General features: G+C 42.6%; 1 protein-coding gene across 3 annotated transcripts in view; it reads right to left on the bottom strand.

Annotated features, from left to right (window-relative positions):
• The window catches only part of CCNYL1 (cyclin Y like 1), a 121,449-nt gene that overhangs the window by 63,364 nt on the left and 37,195 nt on the right, over positions 1 to 20,890 (bottom strand). For 2 of the 3 annotated variants that reach the window (XM_082262033.1, XM_082262034.1), the window contains exons 3-4: positions 18,504 to 18,538; positions 3,480 to 3,580 (exon numbers count right to left, since the gene is read on the bottom strand). In XM_082262033.1, coding sequence (XP_082118159.1) covers positions 3,480 to 3,580; positions 18,504 to 18,538 — 136 coding nt within the window. The remainder of the gene's footprint in view (positions 1 to 3,479; positions 3,581 to 18,503; positions 18,539 to 20,890) is intronic. The other variant, XM_082262035.1, reaches the window with a different exon arrangement.

The following is a 20,890-nucleotide window of genomic DNA, read 5'->3' as shown; positions in this document are numbered from 1 at the left end:
AATAGGAAGGAAACGGAAACACCTCTGCCTGCTCTAGATGGCTTCTGAGAGCCAAAGGGAATCGTGCCTCCGCTGATGATTCAGCTGTGTCCTCCATTTTCAAAGTCCAACGCACAGACATAAGTGCCTCCACCAGCGCCTTTTCATGCGTGGCTACAGGAGTGTAGGAATCATCCTCACCATCTAAAAACTCAAGAAGCGTGGCCACAGACCCCCCCCAGGGTAGGCTCCATCCATGTCGGCCAGATGAGATTCAGAATCTGAGGAGACAGATGAAGCAGGGGAAGGCAGAGCACACTTTTTACTACCCCACCGCCCAAAAGCTACCTCCAACCAGGACACAAAGGACTACAGGACGAGTCAGTGAATCAATGGATGGTTGGGACCCAGAGGGCCCCACAGGCTCTCAGAGGGGGTCAGGTGGGGAAATGTGCTCCATGGACTCCATGAGGAGTAAGAGTACCCCACAAAAGTGCAAACACACTGCTAAAGGACACCCCCTCCTGGTCGCCAGCCGCAGAGCACCCCCTGATCCTGCAGCAGAGAGAGGGAGAGGACCACACCAGACTCACCACCCCACCAGGCAGCCACCAGCAGCACCAGCATCAAAGCACTCCACACGCGGCATCCAGGAAAGAAAGAGGCCCAGGAGTCAACACCGGGGAATAAGGAGGGGCTCCCACAGCTAAAATGGATGCCCAGAAGGCTCCACAGTAATGGCCGCCATACAGTTCAATGCCTAACGCAAAATGGCCACCGCAGCTACACAAACATGGCCACCAGTCTATACAGAAAATAGGCTACAATGAAATGGCGGGTCCACGAGGCTCCCAGGGACCCAGGAGTGATCCCTGGGCCCAGGCAAGACAGAAAGAAGTGGGGGGACCATGGCAGGAGCCCCCCACCAGGTACAGACCCCCCCCCCATAGCTGATTGCCCGGTCGCCGGCGGTACACCCCCCCAATCACTAGTACAGCACACAGTACCAAGAGGTAGCCAGACCACCATGCAACCCCAGTATAGGTGAAGGGGGGGATGGGAGGGCAGAGGGGAGGGGATAGATGACAGGACCATCAGACTAAAGGGGGGGGGGGACCAAAACAGGAAGAAGGGGAACCCGGGGGTCCGACTGTCCCAGGGAGAGGCCTGCGTTCACCCCATACTACTCACCATACTAGGGACCAGGCAGGCACCGTTCCAAACAGAACCTTCTCGTCATCGAAATAGGGGGCTGTCGGCCGAGACACAGTCATATGCAATCTCGCGAGGCTAGGTCACGGCTGACCTAGCGCAGTGCTGAGGTCTGCGCGCGTTCTCTGGCTGGACTGGGGTGACCACTGGATCTAGATAATCCAGCCTGTCGTCCAGTCCGGTAGTTGATTGTAGATCTCACACGAGAAAAAAAAAAAATCCAAAAAGAAAAAATTGCCAGGACCAGAGATCCCAGCAAGGAACTAGGTCCTTACTCCTGACTAGGCAACAAAAAATAAAAAAAAGTACCAATAGCGGAGAGGGGGGGGGGGGTATACCTCCTAGGACTGCCCATAGGCATAGTAAAGTTTTTTCTGCCTAGTGTCCTACTCCTGTATGGGGCAGTATAACCTAATGGTCAAAAAGTTCAGGAGCTGTCAGCCAATGAACGAAAGAGAAAAAAGCGATACTGCTCCTAGCCATGGAATTCTCATCACCCTGCCCTTCTTGTACATCAATGCAGGGGCCCAGGATCCATGGACTCATGGATCCAAATATGGTAGGGTAGTCAATTCAAGGAGAGGGGCTCAGCACCAGACTTGCCTCTCCGCCTTTATGGGGAGATCCTTCCCAACAGAAGATATTTAATCACTGCTGCAGCCACTTCTGAAGGGCGCAACCCCTCCTCCATGCAGCAGTTCTTCAGGGACAAGGCTCCACCAAACAGGTTGACCAAATCTCTAGACATGTATAGCACCCTGTAGTTAACAACCTCACTGTGCAAAGGGTGAGCACCAAATGCAAAGTCCAGTGCTTGCAGCAACATTACAGGCTGGCTCAGCGTGTTCCATGCGGCTGGGTCTGATCACGATCCCCGGGAATACTACTGAGCGGCACTGATCCAGAGGCTGAAGACATTAGCCTCAGTGGCTTAGATGCACCTAGGAAGGGGAATATGGAATCGAAACCAGATCTCTGTAAAAGAAGCCTTTCTTCACCAAAGTACACTAATAAGAAAACTGGGGATTGCTGGGGGCAGGAAAAGATTATGAGAGTCGTTTTTCCAAAGATCTGTTTGGCAGATGTTCAATACCTGAAGGTGGCTGAAAATAACTCGGGTCCAAAATTAAATGAGCTGGTATCCTGTACTGTGCATGAAAAAAAAAAAAAAAAAAATGTTTGTACGGTTTCATATGATACAAAAAATCTAAATTTAGGATTGATCACATTAGATCCACTTCAATTTTAACAACTAGATGCATATAAAAAGATTGCATTCACACTCCATTTCCTTTACTGCAGCACCAATACTGGTAGGTGGAAAGCAGCATTTAATGCCAATCAGTATCTACTATATGTTTATGTGCTGACAATAGGAAAGCATAGTTTGTGATTTATAAGTTCGTTACTGCTTTTTCATTGTTTAACAGGCTGCAGATGGGAGCTGACACCAATGTACATTTTCAAACAGTTTGTGGTCACCATCCCATCTGTGCTGTGTCTGACAGAGGTGTATTAATCCCAAAAAAATGGCTGTACAAAAGAACAAAATGCATTGGCAGATACAAGTCAACATCTATATTTCAACCGTGTATTAAAAAAAAAAAAAAAAATTATAAACTGCACCGCCACTTGGAGGGATTCTTTAATAAAGTCTCTGTGCAGAATGAAGTACAAGTACTGTAAGCCAATGCGGCAGTTGGCTTGTAGCTCTCAACTTTGAGGGTGCTGATCAGCACTCTCCTAGTTTATTGATACTTATTGTACCTCTGCAGGAGGTACAGGGCAGACAGCTGAAGTCTGCAGGAGCCTGGCACTGGATCTGCATTTGCTAACTGCAGGTTCAATGTCTTCTAGGCTGCAGTGTTAAAAAAAAAAAATTCATAAATAAATGCACTTTTACTGCAAAAGTGAGCTCATCCTTTAAGCCCAGTACAGCGGGTTGAATGGGAAAAAAACTGACAGATCACCATACCAACACAACTGATGTTAGTGCAGTGATCTCCCCCTGCAGTGCTATTCTGAATTGAGTTGTATTCTGAAAGGAGCAAAGCGGCACCTAAATTCTATAACTACACGGCAGATTGCAGCCTTGGATCAACTTTTACTTTTTTCTGAATGGAGATGAAGGCAAAATGGCAATGGCGCATGGCCAAAGTCCTACGTCTATGCAGTCTACACAAATGTGTGCTAAATGGTAAACACTGACAAAAAAAAAAAAGTTAAAAACAAGATTACATGCATTCCTGGCAACCACAATAATTTAGTATAAATGGTACCATACATACCATTTAATTGTGCTTCTGAGGTTAGGCTGACTGACTGTGCTGTCATCTAGGAATATTGTGGAACATGAGCTATACTTCTTTGTAAGCTGCCCGGGAGAGACCTAGTAAGATTTGTTAAAACATAAATGAAATACATTTAAAGGATTGTGTCTACACCAAATAATTCTTAACTTTCAGATCTTTTTATTTATTTAATTTTTTTTAAAATATGCATGCAGTCTTTAGTTTAATCCATCTCCTGATAATGTAAAGATATTAAAATTAGACCAACTTTGGAATTGTAGTGTAGTGATATAGGGATTGGTGGAATACAGGACATAAAGACAATACCAGAAGCATGGGTTTCTGGGGAGACTTCAGGATGACAATTTTCCCTAATCAAAGTGGGAAAAAAAAAAGTAAAAAAAAAAAAATCTGTGAAATGTATGAAATCTTGTAGGAGGTTAAACTTGCCCCTAGACTATAAAGCAGCCACCTCCAGGGTACTTATGGTGTGGGCTAATAATTATAACATGCTTAAGGTAAAAAGCATCCCATGATTTAGGTAAGGGGTGGGGGAGGTGTCAGGTTTTAGGGACGTTTTCAGTGACCATGCTTTATGTTACACCCTAAAAAGTGGACTTGAACCTTTAAGGTGATCTTCCATTGCACTGCTTCATTTGATCAGCAGATGGCACTACAGTACTGAAAGCAGAAGATGCACAATAGAGAGAAAAGAATAAAGGGATAATTACATAGCAGCAATGAAGCCATTTTCCAGTCCTAGAGGCTGCATAAATTACTAGAAATAAAAAATGCCTGGCTAAAATCTTGCAAAGAAAAAACAAAAAAAACAAAAACAAAGCGGTAACAGATCCCATTGCTTAGATTAGCATAAAATGATAGAATGACCAGCCTTTTCACCTTGATGAATCCGAGGAAAAAAAAAAAAAAAACGGAAAACCTGAAATCATTTTTGATCTACAGTTCATGGAATGTTAGTGCATAGATAAAGTTAAAAATGAACAAAACATTTACACTAACAGTGCACTGGTGTGCAGTGAAGTATGCATTTACTTTAAAAGCATGCTTAAGCCATTTGCTGCCAAACCATTTTTTTCACATGTATGCTAAATGTATTTTTATGCTAAATGTATTTTTATGACACAAATACACCAAAAAGCCTAAAATGTTTTTGATCTCTGGGACTAGTAAGGTAAAAAAATACATCAGACGAGAATGGTCTGATGGGACTTGCTTTGTTCTTCTAACAAGACTAGTAATTGGAAATTAGGTATGAGAATTAGCAGTGTTGCAGTCAGATTGCATTGCTGGTTGTTAACAGGGCACAGCCGAACCCAGAAACTAAGCATCCATGGCCAGCAGTATAGCCACAATCCGCCTTAAGAGATGCCATTTCTAGCAGTTCCCTTAAAACTTTATCAGGGGCATTTCAGAGTGTGTCGAAGATACTCTGAAATTCTGACATACCTCCATATGACACATTTTGGTGCAAGCAACAGATTCATTAACCTGTTTGTAGCCAGTGTGAAGGCATACCGAGGCCATAATGCCCATACAAATACTCTGGCCCAAGTGCAACAGTGTTTTCTCCCCGTCGCTGCTCCTATTAGACAGCGCAGCGCCTAGGAGTTTTGTACTGTGGGACAGAGCCTGATGGGCATTCACAGACCCTAGTTCCCCATCAGCTCAACTCACCTTGCGATTGACAGCAGATTGTGGATGGATACTTACCCAAAAGACAGCCTGCTATTAGCTACAGAATCTACTACAAATTACAAGGCAAACGCAGACCTGATTGGGAAAAAGTTCCTTAGCTTCCACCCCCTGCAGCAACACTGGCTGCTAGGACGCTGTGTGCGGTGAAGTGAAAAGCAAGCTTAACCAGTGACAGGGAGAAGGTAGCTGCAGAAAATATGCCACTATTACACTGCATGCAGGGGCAGGCACTCTTAAGGTCTTAATTACCTCCATTTTCTTTAGCTAAGAACTGGAGGTAATCATTGTATAAATTGGTGCATTGACAGCACCACTTTGTATAAGTGGCACTACAAAAACCTACCTGAATCTTCAGCATGCGTCAGTAAAGAGTGCCAAAACAGGCAGTAGAGATTTTTTTTTTAATCTGCCACAGGCCATTTTAAAAAGGGCCATGGTGCCAGAAAGTTAACTGTCAGTGCTTTACTGAATTCCCCCATATTTCTGTAAAGGAGAGGCCCAAATATACAATTATGGAATTGCAATTTTTAATGTTGCATGACATTCATCCTATGGTTTAATATCTATCATTTCACTTCATTTTATTGCACCCAAATCCAATGTAACCAATTTTTGGTAAAACATAAGAGGAGATTGTCACAAATAGAAACCAAAATGTCAAGTGAGGCAGCAAAAATCAACAATACCCATAACTGTAATAAGACACTGGTGTAAACTCCACTCCTCTAGGGGAAAAAAAAAATGGGTATACAATTGTGACAAGTCCAATTTTTTAAGGCTATTAAAAGTTATGTATCTTTAATGTGCAGCGCTGTCATTTTCTGCAAAATTCAATGCAGTTTGGAAACCTGGAGATGTTCTGTACACAGATGGTGTATAGAACATCTCCCAGAAACGTTATTTCCTGCTTGTGTGATTGGCTTACTGATTTTCCCAGTCTGCAATAAAATACGTCATATTTTAGACATTCATTTTACATTTCATTTTCGTTTTTGGTGAGATACTTCCAAAGGGAAGTAATTTCTATAGGGATGTAGACCCTGCCACTTTTCTCATTAAAGCCATGCAAGTGCAGAATCTGATTGGTAATGAAAAAACCTCTCATACAGATGCACATGAACACAGATGGCTATTTCTGCAGAATAACAAAAGGTAGTTATCTGCAACCAAGTTTGTTCAAATCTCTGCAATTGTACACAAGATCACCCAGAGTGGAATTTTACTCTTTACCTTATGGCCTCCTTCACACCATGTGCAGAGACGTCAGTTTTCCTGCATGGGCACAAGACCCCCCCCCCCACCCCACACACACACACACACACACACACACACACACACACTATTTACATGGGGGGAAATAATTTGATCCCCTGCAGATTTTGAAAGTTTGCCCACTGACAATGATTTTAAGGGTCTATAAAATTTATAATGGTGTATTTTAAATGATAGACACAGAAAATTAACCAAAAAGGTTAGAAAAAAAAATACAAAAAACAAAAAACCAATGCCATAAATTAAGTTTCAGTTCAGTGAGCAAAAAAACTATTTGATCCCTATGCAAAACCGACTTTGTACTTGACTGAGAAAGCCTTGTTAGCAAGCACAGGAGGTAAGGACGTTTCTTCTAGTTCGTGACCAGGTTTGCACAGAATCTCAGAAGGATTTTGGTCCACCATTTTTTTTTTACATATCTTCTCTAAATCCTTAAAGCGGAGTTCCACCCAAAAGTGGAACTTCCACTCATTTGCTTTCTCCCCATCTCCGGTGCCACATTTGGCACCTTTCAGGCTTTAAGCCTGTGCAAATGTGTGCCGCCAACCTACATACATGTGAACCAGGCCTAAAGCAATAGTAAAGTAATTTATAAATAAAACACTGCTGCTCCTGCAGGTTTAACCACTTCTGGACTGCAAGGATTTGCCCCCTTAATGACCAGTCCATTGAATCGGAGCCGAGGGACAGGACCAGTCATCAGGAAGGCCAGACACGGCTTGATGACTATATAATAATGTAATGTGGGCTGCTATGCCTGTGCGAGATGACAGACAGAGAACACACATGAACACACAGTGACAGTATATAGTGGGTAGGTAGGTACTTGCAGAGATTTGCTTGTAGTAGGCAGCGGCACTGTGTCTGGGGTTGACCCTGGGAAGCATGAGGCTGCAGTATAGAGCAAAGCCACCGCTTCCTGTGTATGGCTCCTCCTGTCACAGGTGGAGTGCATCTGATATCACTCCGCCTGCGAGCCGGACCTATACAGGAAGTGGCAGCTCCGTTCTAGTAGGAGAGCTGAGCTGAGAGTTCGAGACAGCGGTGAAAAGCGGGGGTAGCCCGGCAGACAAAAATATACGGTATTTTAAAAATGATGGCAATATCAATATATCACATAGCCGAAAACTAGCATGTGTCTAGTCAGGAGTGGCCTAGCCAGTCTCCAGACCTTAATCCTATAGAAAATTTATGGAGGGAGCTGAAACTTCGAGTTGCCAAGCGACAGCCAAGAAACCTTCAGGAATTTGGGGGGATATGTAAAAAATGGGTGGACCAAAATCCCTCCTCACATGTGTGCAAACCTGGCCACCAACTATAAGAAACTGCTTACCAACAAGGGTTTCTCCACCAAGCCATGTTTTGCTTGGGGATCAAATATTTTACTCACTGAACTGTAACTCAATAAATGTTTATTCTGGATTTTTGGTTGATATTCTGTCTATCATTTAAAATACACCTATGATAAAAATTAAAAAAAAAAAAAAATAAAATAAAAAGTCTTTTACCACTTCCATACGGGGCCATAGTAAAATGACGCCGGCAGGAAGGGCCCCTCGATCTGGGCAGACATCATATGACGTCGTCCGCCTGCTCTCGCCGCTACTGCCCCCGAGGACGCGCAGCGCGGCGATCAGGGATGAGGCTCGTCCCTCGGACTGAGCCCATTCCCGATCAAGGTACACAGACAATGAAGTTGGCTGTTTACCACGTGAGCGGCTGTGTCCAATCACAGCCAATCACATGAGAGGTTCCAGCACGAGCCGCTCGTTCTCTCCACAATGCGCGCCCCTGGGGGTGCGTAGCGCGGTGATCGGGGACAAGGCTAGTCCCTCTGACAGAGCCCATCCCCCAATCTAGGTAAGGAGCCAATGAAAATGGCTTTTTACCACGTGACCGGCTGTCAATCACAGCCGCTCACAGAATGTCAACAGAGAACACTGTAACTAGCTGTCACCGTGTTCTCCTCCTCGCACACTGATCCTGTGTGAGGAGGAGATTGTGGTAACAGCTAGTTACCGAATACAGTGCACCCCAAAACACACTGATTGCCGCCCCCGCCCCCCCAATAAAGAGGACCTGCCACTAGCCCATCAAAGTACCTGTCAACAGCCCATCAGGGTACCCGAGTACCTGTCATCAGAGTACCCAAGTACCTATCTGCACCCAATCAGATTACCCGAGTACCTGTCTCTAGCCCATCAGAATACCCAAGTACCTCTCTGAAGCTCATCAGAGTACCTGAGTACCTTTCTGAAGCAGACCAGTGTACCTGAGTGCCTATCTGCAGCCCATGCCTCCTAGATTATGTGTTGGGGTGTTTGCTTTCCTAAATGGGGTCATTTTGTGGGGGTTTCCAGTGTCTTGGGGTTCCAGGGCCTTCAAAAAAGTGATTGGTTGTAAGGAAATGATATGTGTAATTTATGCTCTTAGAACACCTGACGGTGCTCCTTGCATGTTGGGCCTCTGTATGTGGCTATGCTGTGACAAAGTCCCACATATGTGGTATCGCCATACTCAGGAGTAGCAGAATGTATTTTGGGGTGTCATTTTTGCTATGTACATGCTATGCGTTAGAAATCTTAAAAATTAACAACTATGTAAAAAAGAAAAAAAAATGCGTTTTCATTTTTCCACATTTTCCAAAAACTTGTGGGGAAAAAATGACACGTTCAAAAGACTCATTATGCCTCATAGAATATACGTTGGGAGTGTTTGCTTTCCAAAATTGTTTCATTTTGAGGGTAATTCCCTTGTCCTGGTGCTCCAGGGCCTTCAAAAAAGTGTGATAGGTCGTTAGACATAATATGTGTAATTTATGCTCCTAGAACACCCGACGGTGCTCCTTGAATGTTGGGCCTCTGTATGTGGCCAGGCTGTGTAAAAGTCTCACACATGTGGTATTGCCATACTTAGGAGGAGTAGCAGAATGTATTTTGGGGTGTAACTGCAAGTATGCATATACTGTGTGTTAGAAATAACTTAGGACAAAAAAAAAAAAAAATTTCTTCATTTTCCCAAGAATTGTGGGAAAAAATTACAACTTCAAAAAAAAAAAAAAAAAACTCACCATGCCTCTTACTATTTTAAATACCCTGGAATGTCTACTTTCCAAAAAGGGGTCATTTGGGGGGTATTTGTACTGTCCTGACATTTCAGGGCCTCAAGAAATGATAGGCCAGCGGTACATCAAGTGTGATCAATTTTCAATGATTCGCACCATTGTTTGTAGACTCTAACTTTCACACAGACTAAATAACCACTAATGTGGGTTATTTTTACCAAAGATATGTAGAAGTATACATTTTGGCCCAAAATTAATTTGCAAAATTTTATAATAGAAACTAAAACAAAATTTTTTTTCTTCGACATTTTCACTCTTTTCACTTCAATTGCAAAAAAAAAAAAAAACCCAGTGGTGATTAAATACTACCAAAAGCTCTATTTGTGTGAAAAAAATGATAAAAAATTTGATTGGGTTCAGCGTTGTAATTATCATTCAAAGTGTGAGAGCGCCGAAAGCTGAAAATTGGTCTGGGCAGGAAATGGGTGTAACTGCTCTGTATGGAAGTTGTTAAGTGGGCAAATGTACAAAATCTACAGGGGATCAAATCATTTTCCTCACTGTACCCTGTTCACACCACAACACTGGTATTACATGCGGATTTTTTTTCTGCGCGGGAATTTGAAACGTGTATGCAGTTTTCTGCACAGGAAAAAAAAACAGACGTGACATCAACACTGTGGTGTTAACGGGGCACATAACTGACATGCATAAAAACTGATATTAAAATGATGCAAACTCGTACCTCTGCAAGTGAAATCTGTGTGGTTTTCGCATCAGTTTTCGTGCACAGTCAGATCCATAAATATTGGGACACTGACACAATACTAATCTTTTTGGCTCTATACACCACCACAATGAATTTGAAATGAAACAAGATGTGCTTTAACTGCAGACTTTCAGCTTTAATTTGAGGGTATTTACATCCAAATCAGGTGAACGGTGTAGGAATTACAACAGTTTGTATATGTGCCTCCCACTTTTTCTTTTTAAGGGACCAAAAGTAATGTGACAGAGTAACAATCATAAATCAAACTTTCACTTTTTAATACTTGGTTGCAAATCCTTTGCAGTCAATTACAGCCTGAAGTCTGGAATGCATAGACATCACCAGACGCTGGGTTTCATCCCTGGTGATGCTCTGCCAGGCCTCTACTGCAACTGTCTTCAGTTCCTGCTTGTTCTTGGGGCATTTTTCCTTCAGTTTTGTCTTCAGCAAGTAAAATGCATGCTCAATCGGATTCAGGTCAGGTGATTTTGTCAGCAGTCACATCATCAATAAATACAAGAGAACCAGTTCCATTGGAAGCCACACGTGCCCACGTCATGACACTACCACCACCATGCTTCACTGATGAGGTGGTATGCTTTGGATCATGAGCAGTTCCTTTCCTTCTCCCTACTCTTCTCTTCCCATCACAAATTGATATTGGTCTCATCTGCCCATGTGTTGTACCAGAACTGTGAAGGCTTTATTAGATGTGGTTTGGCAAATGCTAATCTGGCCTTCCTGTTTTTGAGGCTCACCAATGGTTTACATCTTGTGGTGAACGCTCTTTATTCACTCTGGTGAAGTCTTCTCTTGATTGTTGACTTTGACACACAACTACCTCCTGGAGAGTGTTCTTGATCTGGCCAACTGTTGTGAAGGGTGTTTTCTTCACCAGGGAAATAATTCTTCAGTCATTCACCACAGTTGTTTTCTGTGGTCCTCCGGGTCTTTTGAGGTTGCTGAGCTCACCAGTGCCTTATTTTTAAAGGATGTTTCAAACAGTTGATTTGGCCACACCTAATGTTATTGCCATCTCTCTGATGGGTTTGTTTTTTCAGCCTAATGATGGCTTGCTTCACTGATAGTGACAGCTCTTTGGGTCTCATATTGAGAGTTGACAGCAACAGATTCCAAATGCAAATAGCACACTTGAAATGAACTCTGGACCTTTTATCTGCTTCTTGTAAATGGGATACTGAGGGAATAAACACACACCTGGCCATGGAACAGCTGAGCAGCCAATTGTCGCATTACTTTTGATCCCTTAAAAAGTGGGAGGCACATATACAAACTGTTGTAATTTCTACACCTTTCACCTGATTTGGATGTAAATACCCTCAAATTAAAAAAATCTTAAAGCACATTTTTTTTTTCATTTAAAATCCATTGTGGTGGTGTATAGAGTCAAAAAAATTAGAATTGTGTCGATGTTCCAATATTTATGGACCTGACAGTATGGTGTGAACGAGCCCTTACATCTTAATTCACTGCAAATCTAGTCGTAAAATAGATTAGACACAGGAGACAGTAATCAAAAAGTAAAGTATTCATTCCAAGGTTAGAGGTTGTAAAGACAATATAAAAACGAGAAAAGCTTTCTTAGCGGCCAAGTTACATAGGAAAGCATACAAATAAAACATTGAAGTAACTGTAGTTTTATTCAGAGAGAAGGGTGAAATTAGGTCAGGATGTTTGTTTTAGAGTGGGGTGAATATAAAGTTATAAATCTGGAGATTATGATACATAGGGGGGACAAAGAATTGAAGAGAATTTAAACCACTTGCCGACCGCCGCAAGTACATATACTGCGGCGGTCAACCCCTCACAGGCAAAGTGACGTATCGGTACGTCACTAGCCTGTGAGGCTCTGGGGAGCGAGCGCGCACCGCGGGATGCGCGCTCCCGCTCGGTCATGGACCCCCCCCCCCCCGTGCGTGTGCCCGGCGGACCCGATGTCCGCCGGGCACTCGCGATCGTCCGTTACACTGGGAGAAAGGCAGGCAGCTAATGTAAACAAGCTGCCTGTCATTCTCCCCTGTGTAAGAATAGTGATCATACGGTTCTGCTATGTAGGACCTTCACTGCCAGTGTCATTTTACAGTAACAGTGCATATGTTTAGCACTGATTACTGTAGTAATGCCACTGGTAACCCCAAAAGTGTCAAAAATGTCAGTCAAGGGTCCGATCTGTCCGTCGCAATCCCGCAAAAAAAAAAAAAAAAAAAAAAAAAAAAACAGCAGATCAAAAGCGATCCAAGTGTATTACTACAGCAATTTCTGCTCAGTGTTTTGACAAAAGGTGGCTTCTTCCGAAGCCTTTTAACTACTGTACAAAAAATATTCACTGTAAACCGTACACACACACACACACACACACCCCTATTTAACTATGTTTTTACACAATTGAATCATATACATCAGAATTACAATGAGTCATCTGAAAAACTCTTTCTACCCCCAGAGCTGCCACCAGGTTAAGTACGTAAGCCACAAAACTGCCACCTATGAAATATCAGTGTGTCATAGGAGGACCATATCCTCACAGTGGAAATTAAAAATATTAAATAAGATGTTGAACGAACCAATGGGGGATCAAATCTTAACCCCAGTAAATCCTAAATTAGGGACATGGAATCATCAAGTCTTGTTCTAATGAATAACCAGCTAGATAATATCTTCCAAAATGGAAAAAACTTCAGCTACCTTGATTGGTCCCACAAGGGGAAGCCCAAACAGCCCTATATGCGCCACAACTTTTCTACAACAAATCTAAAAAACAAAGAAAGAAGTGGACATCAGTATGCAAGTTGAGCTCTTTTGAGGAATTCTTGGTCACATCCATTCTCCTTATCTTGCATTTGTAGGCAAGAACCCTCATATGGAAGGAGGAGGAAGTTATGGTGGTGCTGCCTAAAAATAAAAAAAAAAAAAAAGTGTCATATGTGCACAAAAAGTTGCTATAGTGACCTAACCTGTAAATATATCTGAATAAGAGTCGGCTCACACTAGCGCGACTTGTCAGGCGACTTGTCAGCCTGACAAGTCGCGCTCCCTCGCGGCCCATAGACCGCTACAGGACCAGTTCTAATAGGAGCGACACAAGTCGCTCCGACTTGGAAAAAGGGTCCTGTACTACTTTGGGGCGACCTCTGAGCGACTTGCATAGATTTCCATTATGTGAAGTCCCTGCAAGTTGCTCTGAAGTCGTGGTGCACGGTAATGCACAAGTCGCCCCCGAAGTAGTAAGGAGTCGTGTCGCCTCAGTGTGAACCGGCTCTAAAGGGTCATGTGTGTTACCATACAAAAATAAAGTGCAGTGGTGCAAATTGATACCGTAAGTATAATCTAAATTATAAATAAATTACCTAATCAATACAATTTGTGCAATGCTAAAGGAATATTACAGATCATAAAAAAAAATAAAAAATATCCGACATCAAAAAATGTATATATAAAAAATAAAATATAAAAATATATATAGTCCAATAGTCCCATTATTCGTGAAAAGTGCAAAAATCATGCAGATTATAATTTGTAAATTTGATTGTGTAGAGATCACTTCAAAAGGAACGCACTCGCCAAATAGAGGTACCCCTATAGGGGGTCACAAGTATATAGCCAGCAAATGGAAATGGACTCCCCCAGCCAGCCACTCTAGTCCTGACCAGCACAGACAGACTCTCAGCCCACGTTTGTAAGAGTTCCTGTCTAGTGTTAGTTCCTGTTCAAATGGTTTCAAGAAGGTTTTAGACGTAGTAGTGGGTATCACAAATTTGATTTTCCTCAAACTGATTTAGATGGAATTTAATCCAATTGGTCTTCTTTATCTAGTTTCTTTTGCACAAATAGGTCCACAATCCAGGCAACTCCCAATGTGACCGCAGTCCCAGTCTGGCTATCTAGCAGCTTCCAACTGGTGTCTCTCCAAGGAAAGAGATTGGAGAGACACCAGTTGGAAGCTGCTAGATAGCCAGACTGGGACTGTAATAACCTTGGGAGTTGCCTGGATATGGACCTATTTGTGCAAAAGACTGAAGATCAACAAATCAGATTAAATTCCATCTAAATCAGTTTGAGGAAAATCAAAATTGTGATGCCCACTACAACGTCTAAAACCATCTTGAGACCATTTGAACAGGAAGGAACGCTGGACAATAACTATTTTACAAACGTGGGCTGAGAGTCTAGTCTTGAACAGCACAGACAGAGTGGCTGGGGGAGTCCAATTCCATTTGCTGGCTATATACTTGTGACCCCTATAGGGGTACCTCCATTTGGTGAGTGTGTTCCTTTTGAAGTGATCTCTACACAATCAATTACGAATTCTAATCTGCACGATTTTTGCACTTTTCACAAATACTGGGACTATTGGGAGATATATATATATATATATATATATATATATATATATATATATATATATATATATATATATATATATATATATATATATAATTTTTATCCATTTTTATGTATACCAATTTTTAGATATACAGATATTTTTCATTTTTATGATCTGTAATATTTTAGTATTGCACGAATTGTATTAATTTATAATTTGATTATACTTACTGTATCAATTTGCACCACTGCACTTTATTTTTGTATGGTAACACTTTTATTCAGATATATTTACAGGTTACGTCACTATATACACTTTTTGCACATATGACACTTTATTTCTAGGCGACACCACCATACCTTCCTCCTCTTTCCATGTTGTTATACCCCTTTGGGGGTATTTGAGGTAGGCCGCAGCCCTTATATCCATTAGATATCCTAGCACGGAATCAATATTACTTTTACGAACCCCCATATACCAGCAGGTTGGGTGTACTTTTGAAACAGGGAAATAGTATACTTATGACAACTTCATGGTAGATAGTTCAAATTTGAAAAGATTTTCAAGTTCTCATGTGAGATCAGATTTGCCATCTGTGTCCTATTAGGGAGATTTACCTTCACTTCCTCACCCATAGCCACAACTAGTGGGAAGGAAAGGAGGAAGTGGGAGGAAATCCCTTTAGGTCTCCCAGGTCCCTAGAAACTAGGGTCCTTTATGAAAGATTTCCCTACTTTACTGGGGACAACCCAAAATTTAGGATTTTTTTTCAATGAGAACGGTAAACAGGACAAAGATGTTACATCTCCCCAAAAAGGACCCAGACAACATCAAAAAACCTAAATCGGCATTTTAACTCCTCTTCGCTCTAGCCAAAACTGAATAAAAGTTTTGCCTTTAATTATACTTTAAGTGAATATAGATGGTTGGGGTTATGTGGTAATTGTATTCCCAAGTATTTTATGAAGGTGGTAGCCCTTGAGTAAGGGATGTTGAATCCTAGTATCTGTGATTTCAGTTTGTTTACCTTACAATAGAACACCACATTGTAAGATGTAATAACTTGATGAATTAACGTTAGGGATGCAAGTGGGTGGGTCTCTGATGATTAGGGCTACGTCATGCGCAAAATAGGCTTATTTTTGTATTGCCTATATAGATATCTTTGATTACATTTGGCATGCGTCTCAGGTAAGCCAGGTAATCATTAAAGCAAAAATATTGTTAATATCTTTAATTAAAAATCAGGGAGAGGAAGCAGCCCCACCTGGTTCCATTTTACTATACAGAATACAAAGTAAAGTTTTATAGTTTTGGCAGTAGTCAATAGGAAAGCTGTCTAGGCCAGGAGTTTTGGATGTGGGAATTTGGAAAATTTCCTTGGCCAATTTCTTCAGTAGTGAAGGAATGAGGTAAGATCTGCAATTGTTTTTTTATTGAAAGTTGGTAAATTTAAGAGGGTAAAGGAATTTATTTGTTTTAGATATAGGTTGTACACTGCTGGCATTGGATTGCAAATCATATAGTAACCCAGCGCTTTTTTTCAGCTGGAACTTGGAGGAACTCAGTTCCACCATCTCTGGCTCAGGCCTTCTGCTCACCACTATCAGTGACAGCTCCTCTCACAAAAACACCCACATATTTGATCTCCTTAACAGCTCCCACTACAGTTTACTGGGATGTACTAGAGCTGACTGGGTGCTTAATAAAAACAAAAATAAGACATGTGGAAGATGGAGTTTTTTTTTTGGGGGGGGGACTGCATGCAGAGGTCAGAGCTGTTAGTGAAATTTGACCACACCCACTATTTGATGCAATTTGGAAGGGGTGTGTGTGTGTGTGTGGGGGGGGGGGGGGGTCGTGGTTGAGTTCCTGCACCTATTTTCTGAGAAAAAAAAAAAATCCATGTCTGCTTTCCTATTAAAACCTGAAAAAAACTAGAGAGCCAGAGAAAGGACTGCTCTCCTCCAATAATCAGATTTGTGCTGACACACTGCACCAAAGTCACTGACTGGGAAGACCAGTGAATTCACAGTAGAAGCCAGGGCCGGATTAAGAGCATCATGGGCTTGGTGCTGAGGATTTTGAAGGGCCTTAAGGGCCGTGCCTTGCCATGCACCCAGAGGAGGAAGGGTGCAGCCATGCATGCCTAATTCAACATGGGATGCTGTCTCTGAAGCCCATAAACACATCCATGCATCGGCAACTGTCCCTCCTTGTCCGGCCTTCGCGCTGTGTGGGGAGGTTCTGAGGGTGCTGCCTGGGGAAGCGAGCATAGAAGCCAGACTTCTGTGTTTACAAGTGACAGAAGAGCGGTAACAGTGAATATGGCCAACCCGGGGCCTATATAAAAGGTAGGGGCCTGGAGCTGCAGCTCCAATAGCCCCTACGTTAATCTGGCCCTGGTAGAAGCTGATCTGCGTGTGCTGGGCACTCAATGTCCCCCGCCACCTGCTGATCGTCTGCAATGCATAAAGAACTGAAATATGTTAACAGGGCACGTCTCAGTTCTGACAGGGGTGAAAGGATCGATCCTGTGTTCCTGCAAAGCAGGGACTAGAATTAAGCTCTTCTTGTGAAAGCAGCACACTGTAAACAAAAAACACTGGCTAAGCACACAGTTACCCTTTGATCACCCTAGATGTTATCCCCCTCCCAGCCAGTGCCATTAGTACAGTGATAGTGCATATTTTTAGCATTGATCACTGTATTAGTGTCACTGGTTCCCACAAAGTGTCAAGTGTCGCACACAATTACTAGTAAACGTGTAGAAGAATACAGATTGGTCTAAATTTATGAAGACTTTTTTTCTCTACTGGATGTGTTTTATAGCAGAAAGTAAATAAAATAGCTTTTTTCCAAAATGGTTAGGTTTTGTTTTATAGATAGATAGATAGATAGATAGATAGATAGATAGATAGAAATTAAAAATACCACCAAAACAAAGCTCCATTTGTGCGGGGGAAAAAAAAAAAGACAAATTTAGATACAGTATTGCACGAGCGTGCAATTGTCAGTTTAAGTAACGCAGTGCCGTATCACAAAAATTGGCCTGATCATGTAGAGGGGTAAATCTTCTGGAGGTTAAGTGGTAAACTGAATGGGTTGTTTTAGACCACAGGTGTCAAACACAAAGCCCGCGGGCCGAATGAGCCCCCCCCCAGGCCATTTCAAGTGGCCCTCGCACCTCTCCTGCAGCTGCGGCACCCCCCTTGTCTGTCCCCATCTTGTCTCTCTAGTCGGAAGAAGAGGACAAAACTCTTTGCCAGATCCTGCACTCTTCTGTGCAGTTGCAGAAAGGGTCTTCTTTGCCCCCCCTTTTTCAGCAGTCCGCAGCAGTAAGGGGGGCAGAAGTCCTCCTACAGATCCTGAACCTCTTTGTGCAGCCACAACGCCACCTTGTCTTTGCCTCCCCTGGTCTCAGCATTCAGCAGATTCTGGAAGTGGACTCCAGCCCTCCTCTGGTTCCCCTCCAGACCCTGCACTACTTCCCAGATTGACCCCCATCATCTTCCTGGCAGCAGCACAAGGTCCAGGGGATGCATTGTGATGTAAGGAAGGGTGGGTGACGCGACTTCTGATGGTGGGGGGAGCTCTTGATATCTCATGTAAGGGTGTAAGGAGGAGTGGGGTGCTGTGGACATCTGATCCTACAGATAACAGGCCCTTTGAGAGCAACCATAATGCTGATGCGGCCCAGGATAAAATTTTGAGTTTAAAACAGATTATGGGTTATATCAAAATTGGAGTTGACCTTTTTAGTTTATAGTATACTGCTACGAACAATTAAAGTAGAATTGTAAATAACTCAGTCACAAAGTAAACACAATAAATCAAAAGATAGCTATAACTTACATGATTTATGTGGTTGCTCTTCCTCTTTTCTCTCACTGTAAAAAAATTAAAAAAAAAAATAAGCAAATACAAGATCAGTAAATGTTCAACACATCCAGCATATGCACCAGCTGGGAACCCTTTGCCCTGTTGTGAGTTTGTGTTCTAAATCATTCAAGAATGTTTAAGTTCAGGTAATATCACAGGTATCCCAACAAAACTAGAGTGTTAGAGGCTAGATCCCAAGCTCTTAAAAATCAAACCTGTAGTCAGAATATATTGAGGCTGCCGTTGTTGACCTAGTCTTTTGTAATGAGCTCACGCATTACCAAGACTTCAGCACTTTGAGGTTCTGACCTGGAACAAGCATTCAGATCAGGAATTCAGAGTTCATTCCTAATAGGTGTTCCAGTTTAGTGACTCAAAGGATTAAAGTCAGGGACAGCAAGGCAAGTAACATTTTAAGAATGGAGGTCAGCAATGGCAGCTCCCATATTGCCTTCACTTTTCATCCAGCAACTGTACTTAAAAAACCTGACTGCTCACTACTGGGGGCATCTTAAAACCTCTTCCCTCCCTTGCCACTGCTACATGCCCTGTAGGGTGCACAGCAGTGCCCCCTATAATTGGACCCAACAGATCACAGAGCAGAGTACAGGGACAATGAACTGGTGTGTACCATGTGATTGCTGTGACCAAATTTGTAAAAAGAAAAAAAAGTTGCAGCCACACTGTACTGGGGAGGCTAGTGATCTGGGACAATGGCTTCTTGGCTGACACTGTATGCCATTGCCTATTGTATGTCAATGTCCCTTATCCCTAGCCACACAGGTACATTGTCACAATACCAGTGCAGCCAGCCACAGTGTCCCTGGTTGCTACCACAGCAGTACAGCATTACAATAGCAGTGCACCCAGCAAGTGTGTTTAACAGTGCCACACCAGTCCCAGTATCCCCCAGCAAACCAGCAACAGTGTACCCGTTTGTGGCCTCAAAAGAGTCAGTGCTTCTAGACCAGAATAGCCATCAACAGTGTTCCTGATTGCCCCCACATCGGATCCAGTGTTCACCATAGACAGTACAGCCATCAATAATGTCCCCGATAGCTGCTACATCAGAACACTGTCAACACAGTCAGTAACAGTGTTCCTGATCACCACGACACCAGTGCAGTGTTGCTTCTGTCTGCTACTTATACCAGGGTCTGTACATTTATTGACCATGTTTCTGCCTGCTGCCTAGGCCAATCCTTTGCCCGTTTTTTGACCATGTCTCTGCCTACTGCCTCAACTACCCATACCCGCTCGTCCAACTGTGTTCTTTGGGAGACACCATTCTCAGCCATCCTCTGCAGACAATTTGTTCAGCATCCAGTACTTCCTGGCCAGCAAACAATACATTCCTGGGGGAAGCCACATATCAGCAGGCTAGGCTTTCTGGGCTTATAGGTATTGAGAATGCTACACAAAGTATTACCTGACCACTCAGAAGAAGCATTACAGGACATTTTTTAATCCAATTGATTTTTGTGATACATAAGACACTAGGTCTAGAAGATGATCGGTCCAATCATTAAGCCTCATGCATACTGGACGTTATCAAAACACTAGTAGAAAGCTGTAGGAGTTTTTCAGCTTTTTTGCAGTAGCGTTTTTCAGAGTTTGTGTTTTATAGCCTTTTTTTTTTCTAATCAAAACTATACTCCCACAAAAGCTTCTGGCTCAAACTTTTATAAACGCAGAATAGCAGCATTTTTCTGTGTTTTACAGCTTTTATTAGAATTGGAGCATTATTACAGCTGAAAAACTCCTCTCAAAACGCCCCTGCCAAAAACTGCTGATAACAGCCTACGTGTGCATGGACAAATAGGATAACATGCTGGCTGCAGAAAAAGTCTGGATGCCAAAAACAGCAGCTGTAAAAACGTCCAGTGTGCATGAGGCCTTAAAGTCTCACACACGTGGTATCTCCATACTCGGGAGTAGCAGCAGAATGTGTTCTGGGTTGAAAATCTAAGTATGTTGAAGCTGCGTGCCCGAAATATAAATTATTATTAAAATTGACAACTTTGTGGAAAAAAAATTCCCGCTGAAAAACAAGTCCTGGTTGGACAGCATTTTCAAACAGCAGCGAGCGCTTCCTGAAAGCATGGCTTGAGGAACATACCAGCCTTTGAGATTTCTTATACAAAGCACATGCAGCCATGGACCTTGAGGAGTAGGCTCTAATTCTAGCAGATAGTAATTGGCCAGAACTGATGAATGCTGAAATATCTCTAATCCATCGGGCCATGGCACTTCTTTCTGGAGTAAATCCAGAACTGAGGAAACTGAATATGAATGTATGAAAATTATTTTTTGCCAGGAATAAAAATGTCTGACGAATTTTAGTGTCCAGTTTCCTGGTA

The sequence above is a fragment of the Pelophylax lessonae genome (assembly GCF_965119305.1).
Source record: "Pelophylax lessonae genome assembly, chromosome: 6".
Taxonomy (NCBI): Eukaryota; Metazoa; Chordata; class Amphibia; order Anura; family Ranidae; genus Pelophylax; species Pelophylax lessonae.
This window is presented reverse-complemented; position numbering and strand designations above follow the sequence as displayed.